Source organism: Tursiops truncatus, chromosome 7 (assembly GCF_011762595.2).
Source record: "Tursiops truncatus isolate mTurTru1 chromosome 7, mTurTru1.mat.Y, whole genome shotgun sequence".
In the NCBI taxonomy this organism is placed as follows: Eukaryota; Metazoa; Chordata; class Mammalia; order Artiodactyla; family Delphinidae; genus Tursiops; species Tursiops truncatus.
In genome coordinates, this window is record NC_047040.1 from 18,624,765 (window position 1) to 18,647,127 (window position 22,363).

Consider the following 22,363-nt stretch of genomic DNA (forward strand, 5'->3'; position numbering starts at 1 on the left):
CCCCCATGGGGGTATTGCCCAAACACACCCTTAGAGAAACATTGCTCCCCAAGGCTCTGCCTCAGTCATTCTTGCTCTGAAGCTCTTGCCCCCCAAAGCAATGGGTGGTGTTTGAAAATCATTCATCCCAGGGCAACTCCAGGGAAATCCCTGCCTTGACAAATTGGCCTAGCCAGGCTGTATTCCAGCCCTGCCCCCTGGCTTGGGCCCCTCCCTGAGGCCCCCAGGCTGGCCCAGCCCCACTCCACATGCACATAAAAGGGTCGAATTCTCGTGGCTGCTCCATAAATTTTATTCCGTAAATATTAGTTTTCCCTGTGTTTAATAAAGCAGTGGCCCACCTCCCCGCCTACCCACCCGCTCCCTGGGGCTGGGGCTGGGGCCAGGGCTGGCTGGTGGGAGAAGGGACTCTTTCAATTGCTTTGGAGTATTTTTAGAAAAAAAAATAATATAAGGTGGTTTACAGCAGCAAGCCAGCAAACCAGGAGCAGGAGTAGGGACCTCGAGGAAGTTCCTGCAGGAACTTGACCTAAAAAGTAGAGAAATAGCGCCACCTAGGCTGCAAGGCCTACTTGGCCCTGCTGGTGGTTCACCCCTCCCCCACGGTCAGCCAGGAGAGGCCAGCTCTTTGCTGGGAGAGAAATCTTCATCCCTTAGCACTCCAGCTGGGCAGCACCTCCTCTCTTCAGGCCTCACCGAGGGCTTTCTCAGCAGCCCTGAGGGCAGAGCCCGAGCTGGGTCCTGGAAAACCCCACGAGGGTCATTCTCTGTTCTGTCACCAGTCATCCAATCTCCCAGATCAAGGAGTGTCTCCAAGGGGTAGTAAAATTATTGAAAAGGGAGGAAGGAGCTTCTAGTCTCTGCCCACTGAATCCTGAGGAACTAGCCCTGGAGTCCCTAGGGTGTAAAGTGGCAAAGAGTGAGATCTGAGCTCCTGTACTCTGGACTTGGAAAGAATCTGTTCCTGTTGGACCAAGATCCTTCCACGGGTCTGATACAGTTCACCTTCGGTGAGCACTTGGGGGAGGGAGAGATGCTCAAGTCTCCTGAATACTCAGCCCGCTGCTTCTTAATTTTATCCCGTGGTCCATTTGAACTCCCTTTTCTTGCGTTCCTGTTCACTTAAACCTCCCATTTTCTGAAGCCCTTACCTCCTCCCTGGTCTGCTGGGAGATCAGCAGGAGCCGGTGTGTCATTCTCTGTACAGAGATGGTGGGAGTGGGGATGGAAAAGCCCGTGCTTTTTCTCCTCGTCCTAGATTTGGTCTCGTTCTTGACATTGTCACCAGGGGCATTTCCTTCTTCCAATTATTCTGTCCTTCATTTCCTCCTGTTTACAAAGCTAAGGGGATTTGCTCCAGAGAGTATCGGGGAAACCTAAAATCCTCTTAATTACCCTTCCTCGTGATGTAGTAAGCTCACTTTATCTGTTCTGCCCACCTCCTCGCTATTTGTGCTGTTAATATAATCAGTGTTTATATACAGATTTCCTATGGGCTTTTTGTTTTCATCCTTACATTGGCATATACTCTGAGAACAGGGTCAGTTTTTAACGCTAAATCAAAAAATATCACTGTGTTGGGATTATACTACTAAAGGGTGCAACGTTATGTTCACTGGGTTTGCATGCAATCACGATATGCTTTTCTGAGCTCTTCCCAGAAGTATTTTTCTGTCTTCTAATTTTCCTGAAGAAGAAACTGTTCAAAAGGAGCAAGTGACATTCTACAAGGAAGCCACTAAACTCGGAGCTCAAGACCCTTGGTTCCTAGTCCCTGTCACCAACATGAGTAAATGCACGGACTCACAGAACTGTGGTGGATTCTGCTAGCACTTAGACACAGAGAGAAATGCCAGAAGAGAAGGGAGCCCACGCTCTGGAGAGAGGATTTCCCCTAGCTGCTGTGACCTCCTGGAAGCTGCTGCAGGGTATTCTTGTTGAGGGCTTCTTAATGCTCTCTTTTTCTTCCATGTTCTCTTGGACAGGGCTTCAGAAGATCCCACCCTGAGGGGAAACATTCAGAGAAGGGAGGGTGTGAGGTAGCTTGTCTGTCTGTGATGGGCGAGGGACCCTAGGGAATCCATCTCTACTTGAGGATCTAGAAGCCCATCTATCCTCCGTCTTCCATCCCAGAGCTATCGAGGAATACTTTTCTCCTGAGACTTGCATTTATGGTGGGCTTTAAGCTTCCCCTCAATTCTTGGGTCTCACTTTTCTACCCTGGCATATGGGAGGGCATGAGGTAGCACCAAAGCATTCTGGCAAAGGCTCAGTCTCTTCAAAGCTGTGAAATCCTACCTGCCCTCAGTTTCTCTGTCCTGGAACCCAACAGATTTTGCTGTGCTTTCCACACTCCTGGACGCTGTGAGTGAGCGCTAGCCTCTCAGCACCTAACTCTCATGGGTTCGTGAGAATCTGGGTCAGCCTAGGGAACCCGGAAGAAGCACTGGAAAACTCCAGGGTGTGGGGAGCACACAGCCATTGACTCACCTGGGAATATTGTGCCAGGTTACTCGTCCTGCCGGCGGCTGAGGGCCAGGAGTTAAAGGAGCATGCAGTGTCACACTCTTCCTCCCTCCCCTCACTTTGGGGTTAGAATTGGGGAGTAGGGCTTGGGGGCTGCAGGGAGTCCCTTCTGAAATCTGGGTGTTGTATTTACTTTTTCATATTGGCAGCTGGAAGGGGAAGCCCATCCCAGCTCGGCATTGTTGTCTAACATGGTTAATCAGATCCTATAATCCTGCTGTGGAAATATTGGGCCTCACTCAAAACAATAGAGACCAAGAATATTGTGGTTAAATTTCAACCAGCTGCCTCCCTGGCCTGTTTGCCTAACCCCTACCCCCCTCTCCTGGGCCAGAGTCCTCCTGGCTTTATGGACCCCTGATAGGATCGACAGCCAGTCAGAAATGGGTGACAAGAGCAGGGAGGATGGAGTAGGGGAAGGGTAATCCTCTCGACTGGCACTCCATCCTGTCTTTCCCCTCCCACTCCAGGCCTTGAAGGTTGAGCAGGGGGTGGTGAAACAAGTTGGAGCTGGTGGGGAAGCCCCCGCTGGGTCTGGGTGTGTGTCCAGGGGTCAAGAGCAGTACTGCTGGGAATCCTGGTTGGTAAAGAGATCCCTTATTCAAGACAGAAAAAGACTCCTGCCAGATGAGAAGGAAAGACCGCCAGTTTCATTTATTACTACTGCCTGGTGCTTCCAGGGCACAAAGCAATGCCAGTTGGTCGTATGTCACATATGGGGGAATAGGAAGGCACTGGTTGGGGGAAGGGGAGCTGGTAATAAATATTTCTGTTTCATTTAGTAACCTGATATATCGGCAGTATAAATAATACTGTGATGATGTATGAAGGTGATACTGATACCCCAACTTGAGTGCTTTCCTGGTAGTGGTAATGTCCATTATGGTGCTCTCTTGAATAAGTACGAATTAACTGTGGCAGGGTAATTTATATAATTAGAATAGCGGGACAGAGGGAATAGGTAAGCTGTGCAAAGGCATTTTGGAAAAAACCAGAAAGATGCAGTGTCTGGACTGTGCGAAAGGGGACAATTAACATGTGCTACGTTCAGGAAAAGGCAGAGGATGTTCCTGTTGTAGATCCTAGGGCACCCAGCTTGTGAAGTGGCCAACTTTGAGTTTGTACTTGGCTGTCACACACCCACTGGGCACAAGTTGCCACCACACTGCTTTTGGAGGTGTCATCAGTCAATGAGGTGAAGTACAGCGAGGCCCTAGTTCCAGCACCGTGGACTATTGAACGGTAAAAGTGTATGCATTTTTAGGATTTGACGAATGAAAATAGCAGAGCTGTGCCAAACAAAACTGCAGGTATTTAATCTCTTCATATAGGGCAGGAGTGGAGCAACATCAGAGGACATTTGATGTTTCCCACCTGGGGTGCTATGTGATGATTCAGGGACTGGCATGGCTCCTGTGGGCCATTCATCAAAGCCATTTTAAAGCAGGGACTGCTTGGTGGGAACTGAGCTTCCCATCAGAAAGACATCTGGGAAATACTTCCTTGGACTAAGAATCTAAGAGAGGTGTATGCTTCTGTGTGGGCATCTCAAAAATACCTTAATGGCAGTCATCAAATCAAATTGAAGCAGGTATGAAACTGATATCAAGATGATTTAAAGATGACGGAAAACATTTCAACAGTTAAACTTGGGTAACTAGTGGGAAGAATTCAGTGGGAAGAAAGACCCGCCATGGAATCTCTAAAGAATGGGCTATATTCCTGACCAGAAAAGGGGATATAAGAAACCAAGTTGGTTACGCTGTACAGAGACGTGAACTGCAAAATGGGGAAGTCCAACAGGAACATGCCAAATCACTGCAAAGGAATTCAAAGGAATGGCATGGGTTTGTTGGAAATGTGTTGGGAATGAGATAGAAAAACCCACATTCAATAAGAAACGGGAATACCTAGACATGTATTAACTCGTATATATATTGAATGCTTACTCACTAGCATTCCCACCAATGGGGCGTTATGCTACTTGCTGTCTTATGGCCACAAAGACGTATCTTCTGCTCTCAAGAAGTCTACAATCCAAAGATGATATTTAAAGCACAGATTTTTTCCCCCCAAAGCTTTTCAAGTGTGTGAAGAAGAAAGTGAGAGCCATGAGTATGTATCTCTTTTTTAAAAAATTTAAAAGAATCCTATGGATAAATTCCGTTCTGTTACCTGCCTTTACTTAACTGCATTGTGTCTGTATTTACATGTCAATACATAAATCTCTTTAAAGGATAAGATATCTTCACTCTGAGCTTCATAAAAAGTTTGAAAAACATTCCCATGATCAGAAAGTAGAAAGTCAAGCTTTTTCACTCCATCTCTCCCTTCATCTTTGATCTCACTGGTCTCCTTGCTATTTCTCTAATATGCAAACACCTGAGGGCCTTTGCTCTTTGCATTTCTCTCTGCCTAGAACGCTCTTCCCTTAGGTGTCTGCTTGGTTGAAGCCCTCACCTCTTTCAGTTCTTAGCTTAAATCACACCATCTCAGTGAGGCCTCCACTGAGCCCCCTACTTAACAGAGACACCTGCCTCCTGGCCTCGGACTGCTGCCCACAGGCTGGCTGTACTCTCAACCTTTTACCCTGTTTCATGTTTTGTGTTCACAGCCCTTATTCCCTTCTAACACATTATAATACATATTTGCTTTTTTACTTTTATTTTTAATTGCAGTATAGTTCATTTACAATGTTGTATTTGTTTCTGATATACAGAAAAGTGATTCTTTTTAAAATTCTTTTCCATTATAGGTTATTACAAGGTATTTAATATAGTTCCTGGTGCTATACAGTAGGACCATGTTGTTTATCTATTTTATATATAGTAATATTTTTTATATTTATTTTTGTCTCCCCAATGCCTTTCCACTAGAATAAAGTTCCGTAAGGGCAGGAATCTTTTTTTTTTCTCCCATCTTGAGCACCTCTCCAGTGTCTGGCACTTAGTAGATGCTCAGAAATACTTGTTGAGTGAATATATGAAGGAGGATTATCACACACACACACACACACACACACACACACACACACACACACACACACACACACACACACACACACACACACCCTCCACAGCAGCAGTATCTTGAAGTGGTTTTAGAAATTTGTGGATATCAATGGATGTAATCTTTTTTGTTTGGGGCAACCAGTCATAAGGTGAGAGTGGGGATTAAATACCATTTTGTTAGCTATAACCATAACAGAATGAATTTGTCATTTTACAGAAACTAAGAATACACGTTATTAAAAAGTAAGTTACTATACACCTTCTTGCTTTCTTTGGCTATAGATCCTTGGCTATAGATCCGGCATCCTTAGGGTGCTATCTTGACCAAGAGAGACGGGTGAGAGAGTGTGGGTGGACTAGTACAGACCCAGTTACAGAAAGCTGACAGGCATGTCAGGAGCATCGCTTGAGTAGTAAAAGAGTAGAACCCCTTCCCCCTCCACTGCATTCATTCACTGAACTCGTATCTTCCAAGATTCTCTTTAAGCAACTAATTTCTTCCCAAATAGAGACACTGGGATGGAAATAAAGCCCATTAGTTAGTAAACATGTTATTATCCATATACAGAAATATATGTATGTCTTTCTGTCTGCAAGTGTCTTTCTGTCTATGAGAGTTTCACACAGTCTTTAAGTCTCTGACTTGAGGGGAAAATACTCTCTTTGTAACTAATTCTGCTACTTTTTCCTACCTTGTCAAAGTCATCAAAGCAAGGTCTTTAATGCTTGAATCTCTCTGAAGTGCCTTGTAATGAGCTTATTGTTAGGGCAAAGGTAACTTGACATTCCCATTTCTAATCGATAGCCAGCTTTTAAAGCATTGTTAGTTTTGAGTGGCTCTAACTGGATCTCCAGATGTGTTCTGCGCTGATCAGAGGCTTGAAAGACAGGCATGCTTCTTTCATTTCAGCATTTGGGTGAAATCTGGTGGAGCTGCTAACCTCTTCAAAAAATCAACAGTAGGAGTCAGAATGATCCCAACCAGTTGGGGAAATGGTTAGTCAAAGACAGTATGAATTTTTAAAGCCCAAGATGAAGATAATAAGAGTTTCCTAGATTTAGAGAGAAAATGAGTGACTTGAACAGAGGTCAGCAACCCAGCATGCTGTGCTAGGAATCACTCACCAAGAAACTGGATTATTATGGAGTCAGACAGGCCTGGATTCCAACTCCAACTCCTCCAACCTCCTCACTTAGAAGCTCGGAACCTCAGTTCCTCATTCATAAAATGAAGATGGTTGTGTAAACTTCATAAGGTTTTTGTGAAGGTTACATCAGATAATATTAGGGCTTCTCCCCTCTACTAGATCATCCAACTTGGCGCTTCATGATTACGATGCCAGCATCTTTGCTTGGGCCACTGTCCTTTCCTGAGTATCCTCTTCATTTCTTCCAGTCATTCCTTTCCCTCCTTCAAAACATCTCTTCCAAGAGGTCTAACCCCACGCTAATTGTTCCTTAATTCCATATTCTTCTAGATCAAGTTCATCTTATCTATTAACCTATCTAGTTTAGAATGCATTATTCTGTACTCATTTATGAATGGCATTCATGGCTTTGTAACTGCCTTTTATTTTCATGATTTGAGGTTAGATAGTAAATACCTTGAAGACAACTATGTCTTCTACTTTTCTGTTTGCATTTTTCATCCTTTTGTGCCTGTTACACTAGCATGCACAATGTAGATGCTTCCCTAATAGAAAGAAGTAGGGCCTCTTAATCCCCACCACTGTCTTGGGTGCACATAGATGAGCATCCTGATGTATTTCCTGTGGACGAGTAATAAGAATCAGAGAACTGCTACCGCCAGTGAACCGTCCAGAGGATGAAAATGAATTATACGTAAGATTTGTATTTTACGGCTTGTATTTTTAACCCTCTTAACAACCCTACGAGGTAGGTGATATTAATTTTCACTTTATAGATGAGAGAACTAAAATTCAGAAAAGTCAAGTGACTTGCTCAAGGCCACACAGGTAAAAGATATCAAAGAGAGTTTTCAGACACAGATCTGCCAACTCCAGGCCTTCGTGCTCTTTCTACTGAGCCAGGGCTGCTGCGCACTGAATCAGTGGAGGATATTTGACTAACTGCATTCCTGAAACTTGTCTGGTTGTGGCTTAGCACTTGTGGATTTAGAGCAGGATAGATCTGGTCAAGAAGCAGGATCAGGAGAAAAAAGACTAGTTGATTATAGAAGTGTGGACCTACACTGTGTGTGTGTGTGTGTGTGTGTGTATATCGCTATTAGTACAGTGTATTTGTACTATGGTGTTAAATTCAAGACTGACTAAAAATGCCAACATGGTAATCTACTAAACAGATGTTTAAATTATCAGGTTCTAATGGTGTATTTTCCTCCCTCCCTTTCCTTCCAAACTATTTTCCCAACTTTTACTCTTGTAAGCAAAAAATCATATTATCCAAAGAAATAGATTTTACTTTGTTTTCTTCAAAATAGAGATGGTTGAGGGGTAGAAGAGATCCAAAGTTGAGAGAAGAAAAGTGATTTTACCAACAGGCCCAGGACTCAGATGTGAGGTGCCCTGATAAGGCTCTACTGCTGCTGCTCAGACCCCAGGCCATTGGTGCCTCCAGAATGGGACACCTCGGTTCTCCAATTTTACTGCAGGCAAAAGCCTGGCAGTGACCAGAAAAAGAGCCAGGCTTTGTCTGAGAGGTCTAATGGATTGCGCCAACTCAGAAGCCATCCTACATCAACTGAACAGCTAAGAACATAGGCAGCTAAGAAATGACCAAGGTCCTTAGGCCCCAAATTGGATTAAAAGTGCTCCAAGGTCATTGCTGTAGAAATTATGATGCTTCCAATCTCTGTCGTCCTCTCCCCCCTCCTCCACTGAAGGAGATCGGACTGAAGCCGACCTAAATTTGAGATTCAGATCTTGAATGGCCATTGTGTCCTGAGAAAAGATTATAGGTTTGGAGCAAAAACGCTCTGGGTTCAAGTCTTGACTGTGGGGCCACAGGCAAATTACTTTACTTCTAGAGCTGTAGAGTTGTATACTGGCAAGATGAGAATAATTGCTGTGCACAGAGGGTTATTCTGAAGGTTTTTACTAAGTGCTTAAAGCACCTGTCATAGACAAAGGACTAAATAAATGTTAGCCCCCCATCTGCTTCTCCCAGGACACACCCTGGTCACTGCTGCTAAGTTGCTAGGCCGAGGAGGGTCTAGACCTGATGGAGCACAATCTAAACCAACAAGGTTGCCCTGCTGTGGAAGCAGCCCTGATGCCAAGCTATATCTGCACTGTATACGTAATTCCTATTTGACACTGATCAGATCTTTACCAGAGATTTGTATTCAACAGGATCACAGCTTAAGAGAAGAAATGAGAGGAAGAATGGTAAAGTTAATAAATGGTTATAAGGTAGAACCTCTGAGGGAAGCTGGAAGAAATTGTCTTTCATTGGAGAAAAGAAGATTGAAAGTGGATTTAACAACTCTTCAAGACCATGCATACTGGATAATAAGCAGGATAATGGCCCTAATCTCTATGGCCAGAAAAAGAGGAAAGGAGTTGAATTAGCATTTGAGACGAGGAAGAAAGATTGAATTTAAAGCAAAACTTCTCTAAAAAGTTATTATAAAACACCGGGATAGGTGACCATGGGAGCCTATGGGATTTTCTTTTTCGGACCTCTGAAAAACAGAGCCTTATTTGTCTGGATTGGGAGAGGTACTGACCTGGCTGAGTAGTGTGCCCCAGAAATCTGAGCAGGAGAGAGGGAGGGGTTGGGGAATATTGCAGGGATAGTTCTTGAACCCCGAGAAACATACATTAAAGCACTTTGGAAGCTTTCAAGGAAAAGAAGCAATGTTACAGTAATCTGTGACTGGGAGACACAGAATCTGAAAGCAAATATAAGAACGGACATGCGGTGTGGGGAGGAAGTACAGGCAAAGAGAAGTAAAGGAAACGAGCCATTTTGTTTCCAAGTGACAGACATCCGTCCACCCTGGTGGAGCCGTCCTAAATTCCCTTCTGTGGGCCTCAGTTTCCTTTTCTGTAATATGAAGTGCTTGGATTAAGCACTCACTTTTGAGTCCCTTCCAATTCTGAATTTGTGTTCATAAAATCGATCCAGAGAAAATGTGAGTACATCTGTGAAAATCTACCAGTGTCCAAACCCCAGGCTGTACTGGATGGCTGAGTGCTGCCCAGTGAGGGCCCGGGCTCTGGGGTCAGTTGGTGTGGGGGATGGGGTGAATCCCTCAGCCAGGAGCAAGTTGCTTTTCTTCTCTGAACTGCACAATCTTCAAAATTTCAAAATGCGGATGATAATAGCTCATTTGGAGTTGTAAGTTTAAATTAGATAATGCAAGTAGAATGCTTAGTATAATAATATCTAATAGCTTCCATATATCAGGTACATAAGCAGTACCTATTGTATTAATATTCTTGCAACGAGAATTTTTAAACCGTTTTATTTCTCACCCTTTTATTTCTATCTCTATTGAATTTGTAGAAAATACTACAAACACATTACATAATTTGTGGTGGTGTTGTTTGTTTTTAACACACTTGTCTTTTCTTGTTTTAACAGAATGAATCCTAATTCATTCAGCTTTCCTGAATGTCATATTAAAATACACACACAACCCATGTTTACATCTCTGACTGCCACCACGCATTCTCTGCCCTTGTTCATTTGTGAAGTAGAATTAAGAGAGTTATTTAGCAGCTCCTGCGTCCTGCGGCTTTGAATCATTTTTTGCATCCTCAGCAAGCCCCGGCCCCTGCGATCTGTGCCTGCCCGTCTTCAACGTGGTCAGTCGGGGTTCTCCCGTATTCTGTTGATGTCACCATTTAGCCTCTCTTCTCTACACCTTGGCCTATTCCTTCGCAACTTCATCTTGCTCCTTTTAACAGTGTTTCCAATTCAACCCCCCCCCCCCCCGCCCCTTTACTCTTCATGAGGCTGAATGCCCCACTCCCAGCTTCAGACCGGACGGCCGTGGGATGTGCACCGGGTTGATACAGAATTTCAGCTCCAGCAAGCTGACAGGGCGCGCCTCCTGGGCCAGGGTGGGGCACCAGGTTATGAGCGGCCTCCTGCCTTTTGGGTTTACTTCCCCGCAAGGGACACCGTAGGCGGCTATGCGGTCCGGCCACTGCCCCCCGCCCCTCGCGTCCGGCCGCGCCGTGGGTTGCGGTCTCTGTGGGGGTGGCAGCTCCTGGCGGGGCACCCCGGAGCCGCGGGGAGCCCAGAGGCGAGGCCAAGGCGGGGTGGGGCGCGTCCGGGCGGGGAGGGCAGACTCAGGCAGTGCAGGGGGCGCCAAGGGCAGCGGGCGGGCGGACGCAAGGCGGAGGAGCGAGCGGGACGAGGGCTGGCTAGTGCCGCGGCCGCCCGCCCGAGGGGGAGGAGGCTGTGCTGCCCTTGCCGCAGGTTTGCTGTCGAGCGCACAGGAGGCAGGGACATGGGTAGGGTGCGGTCTGCGCGGGGCCCGAGCCCGGATCTCTTCCATTTCCCCTCTCACTCGGCCCCGGGCTGCGCCGCAGACGGCAGCAGCTCCCGCTCCGCCCCAGCCGCCTGACCGCCGGGCCGGGGTGCTAACCGCGGGGCCCGCCAGCCCGCCGTCCCGGACAGCCCAGCCCAGACCGGCGGCCCGCAGCCCCGCCGCCCGCCGCCCCCCGCCGTCGCCGCGTTGCCAAAACAAACGGGCCGGCCTATTTATTGGCGGCCGGCGAGCCGGGCAGCTCAGAGTCGAGGCGCCGAGGGGGACAGAGCGCCGCCACCAGCCAGGGCCCCGGGCCCCCGCCCTGCACCTGAGTCCCGCCGGCCCTGCGCCGCGCCGCGCAGCCCATGGCGCCCCCACCTGGAGCCCCCCGGAGCCACCCGGACGCCTGAGCCCCCGCAGCGCTCCCGTCGACTCGCCCACCCATCAGCCCACCAGGCGTCCTCTCCCGCCGGTCTCCCGGGCTCCCCGGCCATGTCTCCCGCCCGGCTCCGGCCCCGACTGTGGTTCTGCCTGCTTCTGCTGCTGCTGCTGGTGCCGGCGGCGCGGGGCTGCGGGCCGGGCCGGGTGGTAGGCAGCCGCCGTCGGCCGCCGCGCAAGCTCGTGCCGCTCGCGTATAAGCAGTTCAGCCCCAACGTGCCCGAGAAGACCCTGGGCGCCAGCGGGCGTTACGAAGGCAAGATCGCGCGCAGCTCGGAGCGCTTCAAGGAGCTCACCCCCAACTACAATCCCGACATCATCTTCAAGGACGAGGAGAACACAGGCGCCGACCGCCTCATGACCCAGGTGAGCGCGAAACGCCCTCGCTGGGCGCCGCCGCCGAAGCACCGCCACCTGCCCGGCCCTACCCGCCCCCTGGCACCTTTCCTTGACTGGCTGGCACGCCCCCTGGCACCTGCCCTTCTCGCCGAGATGGGCCGGCCGGGGTCCCGGCGGAGTGTTAGCATTCCCCGAGCCCGCCGGAGGCTGTGAGAAGAGCTCCCCGCTGCCAAGAGCCACAGCCCAGCCGGTTGGCCGTGGCCCCTCTGCCCTGGAGTGCTGGCAGCTCAGGTCAGATGCGGCACCTGGAGGTACCTCTACCTGACTGCCTCCTGCGCCTCCGGGATGCACCAGTCCCTCCCGGCCTAATCTTCCGCACGGCTGCGCCCCTTTCATTTCGAGGCGATTTGGCACCCCTGAGGCGAAGAGGCTCCGGGCGCGGAGGGCCCCACTGGCCTTTCCTTCCCGTGCGCTCTCGGTTCTCAGCGCTGCCCCCTCCTGGAGCAGCGCCCCGGCGGGGTCTGGGTTTAAGGAACAGCGGGGAATATTAGAGCCAGGAGGTGGAGGTGGGGAAGGGAACTTGAAGGGCAAGCCCACGTGTCTGTCCCGAGAGCTGAGCGGCGCAGCTGCAGTTGAAGGGTGAGGTGCCAGGCCTCCGGGCTCTGAGACCTAACTTCGGGGGGGGGGAGCGGGGGGTCCCTGGATTTTATGGCGGGGATGGATTGAAAGAGAGGGGCTGGGATGCCGGACAGCCCCACAGCAGGGCTAACTTTAGTCTCTGCGTGCTCGGAACAGGACCAGCACTCAACCCAAGCGCCTCGGGAAGGGGTGGGGGTGGGGGGGTGGAGAGCAAACTTTCTTCCCTGCTGCCGGGCTCGCAAGGGAAGACATCTCCGTCCCCTTCCTTAGTGGTCTCCCGGGGCTTCCACCGCAGGCAGGCGGCCTGCTTTCTAGGTGCTCTGGGAACGGCAGCTAGACCACGGCCCTCAGCATGCGCTCTGGCGCCGGGTCTGGCCGGCGGGTGTCGGGGCGAAGGTTGGCTGGTGGCCGGGCCGGGCCGGGCGCCGAGGAATGCAGATAAGGATCCGGGCCACGGGCTGGGCAATCATTGACAGCGCGTGCCCGGGCTCTGGACCCGAGGAGGGGAGGGGTGGTGGGGGATAGAGGGGCGGGGAGCAGGGGCCGCGGAGCGGACATAGGTGGGTGGCTAGAAGCCTGGCGGCAAGGAACACACGGAGCTCCCTCCCCGGGCCGTGAGCACCCCCAGCTAGATTGCATCCTGGGACGCATCTTGGGAGGACCGACAGGGCCTTGGGTTTTAGCCGCTGTTGGCTCCTGGGAGACCGAGTCCAAGGGTCTGTGGGGCCCGGGCTCTGAGGGGCGGGGGTAGTTCGAAACATGGGCTGCCTACACTTGGGAGCGCCTGGCACCTCAAAGTGAAGGACTGTGGAAAGGCCCCTCTCCCCCAGTCCCCACCCCCCAGTCAACTGCGGGGTCCCTTGGGCTCCAGGCACGAAGGGAGCCAGCACAGACGATGATCTCTGCGGTCCTTCCCCCAGGGCACAGCTCGACTCCCACTCCATGGGAGGCGGAGCATGAAGCCGGCTCCCTGAGATCACACGCTCAGTTTCTCGGGTCCCTTCCCAGACAGGGGCGGCGCAGAGGTGCTGAGGGCTCTCGACTCAGGGAGAACGTTGCCTGGGTTTATCAACCCGGAGCGCACCTCTTGCAGCGGGAGACTATCCGCATGGTCCTCCATCTGGGCAGGCCAGGCGCTGGCCTTTACACCAGCTTCTGGCTCCCGGGCTGCCGCCTCCCCTGAGCGGGTGCGGGCCGGTTTTGGATCGTGAGGGTCCCAGCAGGAATGCTCTGTGGCGCCGAGGGATCCAGGCAGGCTTGGGATTCCCCTCCAACACACCCCCAGGCTGCTGAGGCGCTTCGCACCTGCCGCGCCTGCTGCGCCCTGGCCGCTTCGGGGGCCTCAGCCCTGGGGCTACGGTGACACCTACTGGGCTCCTCGAGGCTTGCACGCCTAGCAGGCCGGCGGCCGGCAGTCAGCTCTGCTACCACCTTTATTCTCCAGGCAGCAGGCGGTCCCTGGTCCCTGGTCCCGCGGTGAGACCGAGGGACCCGGCGCTTAAAAGGTGGAGACCTGTCTGTGGAGGGATCAGTAATCGCAGCAGGAGAGAGAGAGCTTAGAGAAAAGCTCCCAAGGGTGAGCGAATCGACGCGCCCTCCAGATTTGTGGCGCCACCGCGCGGGCCAGGTCCCTGGGGCAGCTGATGCTAGAAGGGAAGGAGCACTTTAGGACTCTCTGTTCCTAGGAGAGAGGGATAGAGCACCCTCCCCGGTTTCCCGAGTCCAGCGAGTGCAGTGGGAGAGTGAGGGACGAGGCTGCGCCGTAACCTGCCTGCGGGCCAGCTCCTCCCCCTAACTCGGCTTCCTTTCCTCTCGCAGCGCTGCAAGGACCGCCTGAACTCGCTGGCCATCTCGGTGATGAACCAGTGGCCCGGGGTGAAGCTGCGGGTGACCGAGGGCTGGGATGAAGATGGTCACCACTCGGAGGAGTCTCTGCATTATGAAGGCCGCGCGGTGGACATCACCACGTCGGACCGCGACCGCAATAAGTACGGACTGCTGGCGCGCTTGGCAGTGGAGGCTGGCTTCGACTGGGTGTATTACGAGTCCAAGGCGCACGTGCATTGCTCCGTCAAGTCCGGTGAGCCGCTGCCGGGGGGCTGGGCCCGGGGCCGGGGCCGCAGGGCATGGACAGGCGGCGCTGGGCCCGCCAGGGCCAAGAAGGTGAAGAGACCCTCCCAGGGATGGAGGCGGGGACCCCGGGGAAGAGGACGTCTGCGGCGCTCCCCGCTGCTGCTCCTGACCACCTGCTCGACCCGTGCCTGATAGTGTCATGGCAGGAGCCTAGGGAGACAGGGCCCTGTCCCAGCGACGCTGGGTGCTGACTTGGCGGTCCACAGTCCAGAGCCTGCCGCAGGAGGTGCAAGACAGAGCAAGCTGGCCAGATGGAGGAAGCCAGGCTGACAGAGACGGCCTCCCCACCCAGTGTGGTGCAGAACGCTAGGGGGTGGGGTGGGACCAGGGGCCAGAGTGTGCCCAGACACCAGCGTGCCTGAGCGGGAGCCAGGAGCCCAGAGGTTCAGAACCCACGGCCCAGCTGCAGGTCAGGCCCTTTAAGGCACTGTGTACGCCCCTCTCAGGGGGCGCAGGCGTCCCCAGCCTCTCCTCCAGGGCCCTGAAGCTGGACATTTGGGGGCAAAGCCAGCCATGAGGGCAAGAATAAACAGAGTGGACTTAATAAAGTGGATTTTCCCAGATCGGCCGCCTTGTTGATCAGAATTGGCAGGCACTGGGGCCTTGTCCCCCCCCCTCAAATCTTGTCAGCGTCCCTGTCACCTGCATTGAACCCAGTCATGGATGCTTCAAATGGTTCCTGTGTGACTGCCAGCGTGGTCCCCCCTCGCTGCAGGCTCAGCCCTCCATGCCGGCCCCATGCAGCTGTCACACTCACAGACCTGGCACACTGAGACCAGGCAGGCTTTTACTATTCCTGATCCCACCTGGGCTCACAGTGGTGACCCCACCCTGACCTTTCCCCTCAGCACTTCCCTGCCAACTGTGTCTGCTTCAAGTCACATCAACCCTTCACCTGCTAACGTCGGCCAGGTGCCAGCTCCTAGGGTGGCCACTTGCCTTCATAACTCCTAACCCCCAAACACTATTCTGCATCCCACCCACTGATGCCATGGTGTCTCGTCCCCGCACAAGGACCCAGCACATGAACTGAAGATGGTGATTTCACCCTTGCCACTGAGCCACACCCTGGCCTGGCCATTCACTCTGAGCTTCCCCAGGAGTCTGTATTCTCACCACTGACTGGTCCTCCTCTCCCTTGGAGTATAGACTCCAAGGGCCGGTTCTGGCACAGAACTTGGGGTGTCAGTCTGAGAGGGCAATTTTGGGAAGCATCTGAGCAATGGGTGAGAAATAATGGGACATCCAGATGCCAGAGGTGCTAAGCAACTTGCCTTCTCGACGAAGCTGCAGCTTCTGGGTGTCAAGTCACAGCTGACCACTGCTTGGCTCAGCTGACCTCTGGCCTCTCTGACTACTTCACAGCCTTGTCAGGATTGGGAGCAGATGGGGGGGCTTCACATGGGCTTCAGGAGGGCCCTTTCCCTCACACCCACTGGGTCTTGAAGCCTCAGTGTGCTCCTCTCATTGGCAAAGCATTAGGCTGGGGAGGAGGGCAGGAGGTCACACTGTGGGCTGGGGTGGATTCAAAGCTGCATGGAAAGTGGGGGGCAGGGGACAGGATATGGCGATGGGGGGCAGCCTGGGATCAAGAGGAACTCTGGCTGGACTGGGGAGGGATGCTGTGACCGGGAATCCAAGCTCCACAGCAGTAATGCCTTCATGTCCCTTCTTCCCACAGAGCACTCGGCCGCGGCCAAGACAGGCGGCTGCTTCCCTGCTGGAGCCCAGGTGCGCCTGGAGAGTGGGGCACGTGTGGCCTTGTCAGCCGTGAGGCCAGGAGACCGAGTGCTGGCCATGGGGGAGGATGGGAGCCCCACCTTCAGCGACGTACTCATTTTCCTCGATCGCGAGCCAGACAGGCTGAGGGCCTTCCAGGTCATCGAGACCCAGGACCCCCCGCGCCGACTGGCACTCACACCCGCCCACCTGCTCTTCACGGCCAACAATCACACAGAGCCAGCCACCCACTTCCGGGCCACGTTTGCCAGCCAAGTGCAGCCCGGCCAGTATGTGCTGGTGGCGGGGGTCCCAGGCCTGCAGCCTGCCCGAGTGGCAGCCGTCTCCACACACGTGGCCCTTGGGGCCTACGCCCCATTAACGAGGCATGGGACACTGGTGGTGGAGGACGTGGTGGCCTCTTGCTTCGCGGCCGTGGCTGACCACCAGCTGGCTCAGTTGGCCTTTTGGCCCCTGCGACTGTTTCACAGCTTGGCGTGGGGCAGCTGGACCCCAGGGGAGGGTGTGCACTGGTACCCCCAGCTGCTCTACCGCCTGGGACGTCTCTTGCTGGAAGAGGGCAGCTTCCACTCACTGGGCATGGCTGGGGCAGGGAGCTGAAAGGATCCCTCTACTGCCCTCCCAGAACTGCCCAAATGGGTCCAAAGGCCTACCTGCCAGGAGGGCGCTGGCCCTGGAAGGGGCCTGAGCGGGGACACTGGTTTCTACCATCTCCTCCACCACAGGTGTACATCACTGAGACTTGGGCAATGCCAGCGTCCTCCACCCCCATCCTGGTGTAGTGACAAAGCTGCAAGCTGAGCTGGCAGTGGGGGGTGGCCTCTCTTTCTATCCTAGAGACCAGTGGGTCCCAACCCAGCCAGCTCTCACTATGATTTTTCATACTTGCCTCCCCCAATGGGGAGGGCTCATTCCATCCATCTTAGGCCCCTCTTAAGTGGGCTTGCACCTCAGTTGATGCTGCTAGATTCCCTGGGAGCCAGCAGGGAGCCGGCTGGACTCAATGCTGCCCAGGACTCAGAAGGCTGCAGGGTGGGGCAGCCAGCCTGGCCATCCTGAGGCATGACCTTCCTCTCTGGCCACGCTCCTCGGGACACAACCAGAGACTGTCGCTATCAGTGTACAGAGTTCCGTGTTCCGGCCAATGTGATCGTAGTGCCAGGACTGGGTGAGGGGCTGGATGTCCTTCCCACCCCTGCCCAGGCTCTGCATTCCCACTTCTGCTGAACCATGACCCCCCACCCCTCCTCCGGTCAGTCTCCCCCACCTTATTTATTGGCACCGAGGGGGAAGCCCATGGGAAAATTTTGGGGATGTTTTGGTCTTTTCTTCCTTTTGTAATAAAAATTATTTAAGTTGTTAGAGCCCTAGTGTCCAGGATGCCGAGTAGGGCCGATACACAGAGAGCCCGGAGCCATGGGTGGGGCTGTCCAGGGCTGTGCTCACCTTCCTCCAAGGTCAAAACTTCCAGAGCTCCCACCCCCTCTGTGGGCCCTTTTCTCACCCAGTAGGTCTGCAAAGTCTCAACAGAGAGCTGTGCTCTGTGCCAGGCAAGGCCTTTCCATGCTGACTCCAAAGCTTACCCTAAACAGTTAGACCAGTCAAAGAACTGATGTAACTAGTCCATGGTCATTTCCCTCATCTAGAACCTGATTTAAGGTGCTTTCCCTGCTTATTCTGGTCTTTCTCAGGGCCTGGGTTTCTGATTTTTCACAGTGGATAATGAACTGTGGTATGAAAATATTCTATAGAATTCACACCTGCCTTGTGGCCCATCCTGACTTCTTGGGTAAGTCAGGGGTCCCTAACCCAGCAGTTCTCAAACCTCAGAATCATCTGGGCAGCTTGTTTAAAAATGATTCCTGGTCCCACTTCCAGGATTCTGCTTTAATAGATCCAGATTGAGGCCCAGGAACTTATTTTTACAAATACCCCAAACACGGCAGATAGTCCATGGACCACACTTTGAGGAACATTGCTTAGTCTAAAGGACGCCAGTTTATTGCCAAGACAAGATGACCCCCTTCTTCCTTTTCTCTTGGTTTCTGTATCCCATGGCAGGTTTTTCTGTACTCATTATAGACCGTCTGAGACTCCCTGGTCCTTTGATACAGTTGTTAAATTTGCAGGAATATTGTGAGCCAGTTGAAATAGGGCATAGTGGGCGTATTTACACCATAGAAATTGGCATATGCTACAAATTAGAGCTCCCCTGACCATGGAGGGCCAATTGTTAAAGGACACCCCTGCCCAGGTTCTATCCTCTGACAGAGACTCCTGTGTTGGAAGTGGGGGAGCATGACTGCCCAGACTCTTACCTTACCATCCCCCCCCCCCCCATGAAGGAAAACTCCAGAGAAAACTTCATTGCCCTGGAGACTGTGTCATCTGGGAGGAATAGGCCCCCACAGACTAGAATGACAACTGCTATCATCTAATGAACACTAACCATTGCCAGGCATTGTTCTAAGTGCTTTACATGTAGCACCCACTTCATTTTCATAGCAACCCTATGTGGTATATTCTGTAATCTTACCATTTTCCAGATGAGAACACAGAAGTATGGGGAGGTTAAGTAACTTGCCCAAGATTATGCAGCAAGTGACGGAAGCAGGATTTGAACTCATGCATCTTGCCCGCAGGTCCACTGTTCTTACCACAAGGCTTTTCCTTTGGTGAACTTGGGTCCTTTCCAGAAGGCACTCTTAGCATTTCAGGACCGGAAATCTGTTTCGTCAGACCACCTAGAGTGTACCACTCATCACCTTGTGGCAGACTCTCATGGACCAGGTTCATAGGGACCAGAACATCTATGAACTCATTTGCAGTGAGAAACAAAAGGTCAAGGTCAGGAGGCTCTTGTCCATTCATTTGCACATTCGTTCTTTTATAGAAATTTTGCATGGTTGGGCGAGAGGGTGGTGCGGGGTGGAGAGATCGAGACTCTCCCCTATGGGGGGCCTACCTGCCTCTCCTACAGGGCCTGGGGATACTTTGTCTTGCAGACACAGAGCCATTTGGTGTCCGTAGACCTTTCTGTTCTGTAAGAGTCTCCTCACGAAACACATTTATTCTTCAGACAGAGGTGGCTGCAAAGATTCAGAAAAACACTTTGAATTCAGACCCTCAAAAGACCAACCTTGGGGTAGAGGTGAGGCCCTGCAGTTTTTCTGGGAATAGTGGCCCAGAACTGCAGTGACAGTGCCAGCTGGACAAGAGAGACAGCCTGGAAAGTCATCCTCCACCTCTGCAGCACGATGGCCTCAATCCCTCCCACCAGAACCCTGCTTGCTTATCCTTTGTACGATGCCGAGGCCCAGAGGAAGGTCAACCATACTGCCCAGGCCCGGTAGCTACTGGCCCCATGCCTGCCTTTCCTCTCAGGCCTAAGCTCAGCCCCCAAGGCAGCTGCATCCACAATGGTCATTGTTTGGTCATCGTTTGCTGGACACCCTTGTGCCAGGCACTGTGTCAGAATGAGGGAAAGAGGCAGTCCCTGTACTCAGTGAACTCCCGGGTAGCAGGGAGCAACATGGGGAGACAAATGTCCACACCATATGTTAAGTGTTGTGGCTGACATCCTCACAGCGGCTATGAGAGTGCCATGGAGATCCTGGGAACTAGGAAGACTTCCTGGAGGTGAGGGTGCTGCAGTAGAGCAAGGAGAAGTTTGCATGGCAGCTAAGTAAAGGAAGGGATCCAGGCTGAAGACATGGTAAATGCAAAGGCTTGGAAGGGGCTTCCCTGGAGGCGCAGTGGTTGAGAGTCCGCCTGCCGATGCAGGGGACACGGGTTCGTGCCCCGGTCTGGGAAGATCCCACATGCCGCGGAGCAGCTGGGCCCGTGGGCCATGGCCGCTGAGCCTGCGCGTCCGGAGCCTGTGCTCCACAACGGGAGAGGCCACAACAGTGAGAGGCCCGCGTACCGCAAAAAAAAAAAGGCGTGGAAGAATCAGCATCAGGTCCGCATCTCAAAGCCATCTGGCGCAGGTGGGCATGGCGAAGCTGATGTAGAGAGCTGGCTGGAGTTAGACAACACAGATCCTTGTGTTCCCCAAATTTGGACTTTATCTCGGGGGCTTGGGGAGCACCCAGGAGGTTTGAAGTCTGGAAAAGCTTGCAACTAGATTGTTTCAGAAAGCTCCCCCAGCTGCACCGTGGAGCACAGACCAGAGAGGCAGCTGTGGAAGCAGGGAGTTCATTTGCTGGGCAGAGGTTGGTGACCTGGACTGAAGAGGTGACTGTGGGGTCAGAAAGAAGGTGACATTTAGGCAGCAGAATGACCAGGACTTGAAGCCAGTTCAGGTGAGCAATGAGGGCAAGGAAGGGGCGCACATCAACTTTGGGTTTTTAAACATGAGATCCAGCTGCCCCACGCCCTTGACCTTGGTCCTTCTCTGGCCTTAGTGTCCACACCTTCAAGGGAGATGTCCAGGGATTTCTTGCCCATATAAATATCCTCTCTTTTCATTGTCCAAGGCTGGTCTACCTGGGTTCAAGGGACCCTCCAGGCTCTGCTCTCTCTGCCTGCACCCCTACCCCCATCCCAGAAGGGCACGGGGAGGAGATTCAGAGTAGCCCCTGATATCTCAGTCCAGGCAAGGTGCAAGACCATGCTGAGGGACTTCCCTGGTGGCCCAATGGCTAAGACTCCACGCTCCCAATGCAGGGGTGCCGGGTTTGCTCCCTGGTCAGGGAAATAGATCCCTCATGCCCAACTAAGAGTTCGCACTCCACAACTAAAGATCCCCTATACCACAACTAAAAGATCCCGCATGCCGCAACTAAGACCCAGTGCAGCCAAAGAAACACTAAAAAAAAAATAGAAGACCATGCTGAAGTGTCAGGTGCCTGGGGAGACCTGGCTTGTGGGAGTCCAGGAGACAAAGTAGGGGAGCCTCCTGGCTCTAAAGCTGCCTGGGCAGACTGCCCACAGCACGGGGACCGCTGCACCTGCCTTCCCAACTAGTCTGTGCGAGGCCTCTCCTCAGGTACCCGTCCCCAAGCTGTCCTTGCAGCCTCCCCTCTCGTTTGGAAAGACCCCATCACCGCTGGGCATGGCTCTACCGAAGCCCTGTGACTCGCACTCACCCCTCTCCCCCAGCTCCCGCCCAAAGGGGCTGCCTGTGGAGTGGCTTCTGACAGTGAGAAGGGAAGGGAAGGGGAAGGGCTGAACCAACGCAACAATCCTTTAGGCAGCCAGGCCTGCTGTTAGCACCTGCAGCCCCAGGATGGGAACCGGAAACAGGTGACCCTCCATTAAAAATCTTAGTAAAACGCCCCTTCAGGAGATGCAACTAGAAAAGACAACTCTCCTGGCCTGGCGCCAGGAAGTCTGTTTAGGAGAAAGCCTCACACTGAGGTCGTGTGGGGCATGCAAAACGTCTGGATTTCAGGCCCCCCAACCTTGACTGCCCAGCCTAGAGCCCTTGTGCAGTATATAACTCGTACAACCTTAAACTCTGGCCCCGATGGGCCTGGGCCTCTGCCAGGCTCAGGCAGATTCTGCAGGTGGTGAAAATTTGGAGAGAATTTCCCTACAGTGTCGCACGGGAGGAAGTGGGGAGAGATGACGAGGGATGGGGATGGGATGTACAGTGTCTGGGCACTGCCTGGAAGTGGTTTGGGGCTGGGTATGCGTGACTTGGGCAAGGGTAGGTGGATAGATGTTTGGGAGCGGATGCGTGGAGGAGAACATAGGCCATGCTCAAGGACCGGGAGCCAGTGCGACTGGGAGCCAGTGCAACCGGGGCTCGAAGGTGCCAGGAGGGGAAATGGAAGTAGGGGAGGAGAAACACTTCACCCCATAAAAGGGGCAGAGGTGAGGGCCTGGTGGGAAGTGCTGGAGCAGGAAACACCCCAAAGAAGGAACGGAGGCCCTCAGTGGGGAGCACAGGCCCTGCTCCCCACCTCAGATGGTGTCCCTGCTACAGGAAAACTTCTGGCAGGTGTTGGCGGTGGCCGCTCTCCCAACCCATGCCCTCTGTCCCCTGGGTGGAGCGCGCCTTCCGGAGCTCGGCCCACATCCCACACCCCAGCCTTGTTCTCAAAGCCTCTTTGTTCCACTGGAGCTG

The 22,363-nt window shown here is 52.9% G+C and overlaps 1 protein-coding gene across 1 annotated transcript; it reads left to right on the top strand.

Annotated features, from left to right (window-relative positions):
• Positions 1–11,129: 11,129 nt before the first annotated feature.
• IHH (Indian hedgehog signaling molecule) lies at positions 11,130–17,594 on the top strand. Its single transcript, XM_033860383.2, has 3 exons — positions 11,130–11,805; positions 14,236–14,497; positions 16,232–17,594. Exons 1-3 carry the CDS (start codon positions 11,494–11,496, stop codon positions 16,888–16,890), a joined length of 1,233 nt encoding a protein of 410 aa, XP_033716274.1. The 5' UTR covers positions 11,130–11,493; the 3' UTR covers positions 16,891–17,594.
• The last annotated feature ends 4,769 nt before the right edge of the window (positions 17,595–22,363 follow it).

What these genes read in the sequence shown, in the direction of transcription:
- IHH (XM_033860383.2), top strand. Translation starts at nt 11,494, where the DNA reads ATGTCTCCCGCCCGGCTCCGGCCCCGACTGTGGTTCTGCCTGCTTCTG. An exon ending in CCGACCGCCTCATGACCCAG is followed by an intron (nt 11,806 to 14,235) that starts GTGAGCGCGAAA and finishes TTCCTCTCGCAG; the next exon opens with CGCTGCAAGGACCGCCTGAA. An exon ending in GCATTGCTCCGTCAAGTCCG is followed by an intron (nt 14,498 to 16,231) that starts GTGAGCCGCTGC and finishes TTCTTCCCACAG; the next exon opens with AGCACTCGGCCGCGGCCAAG.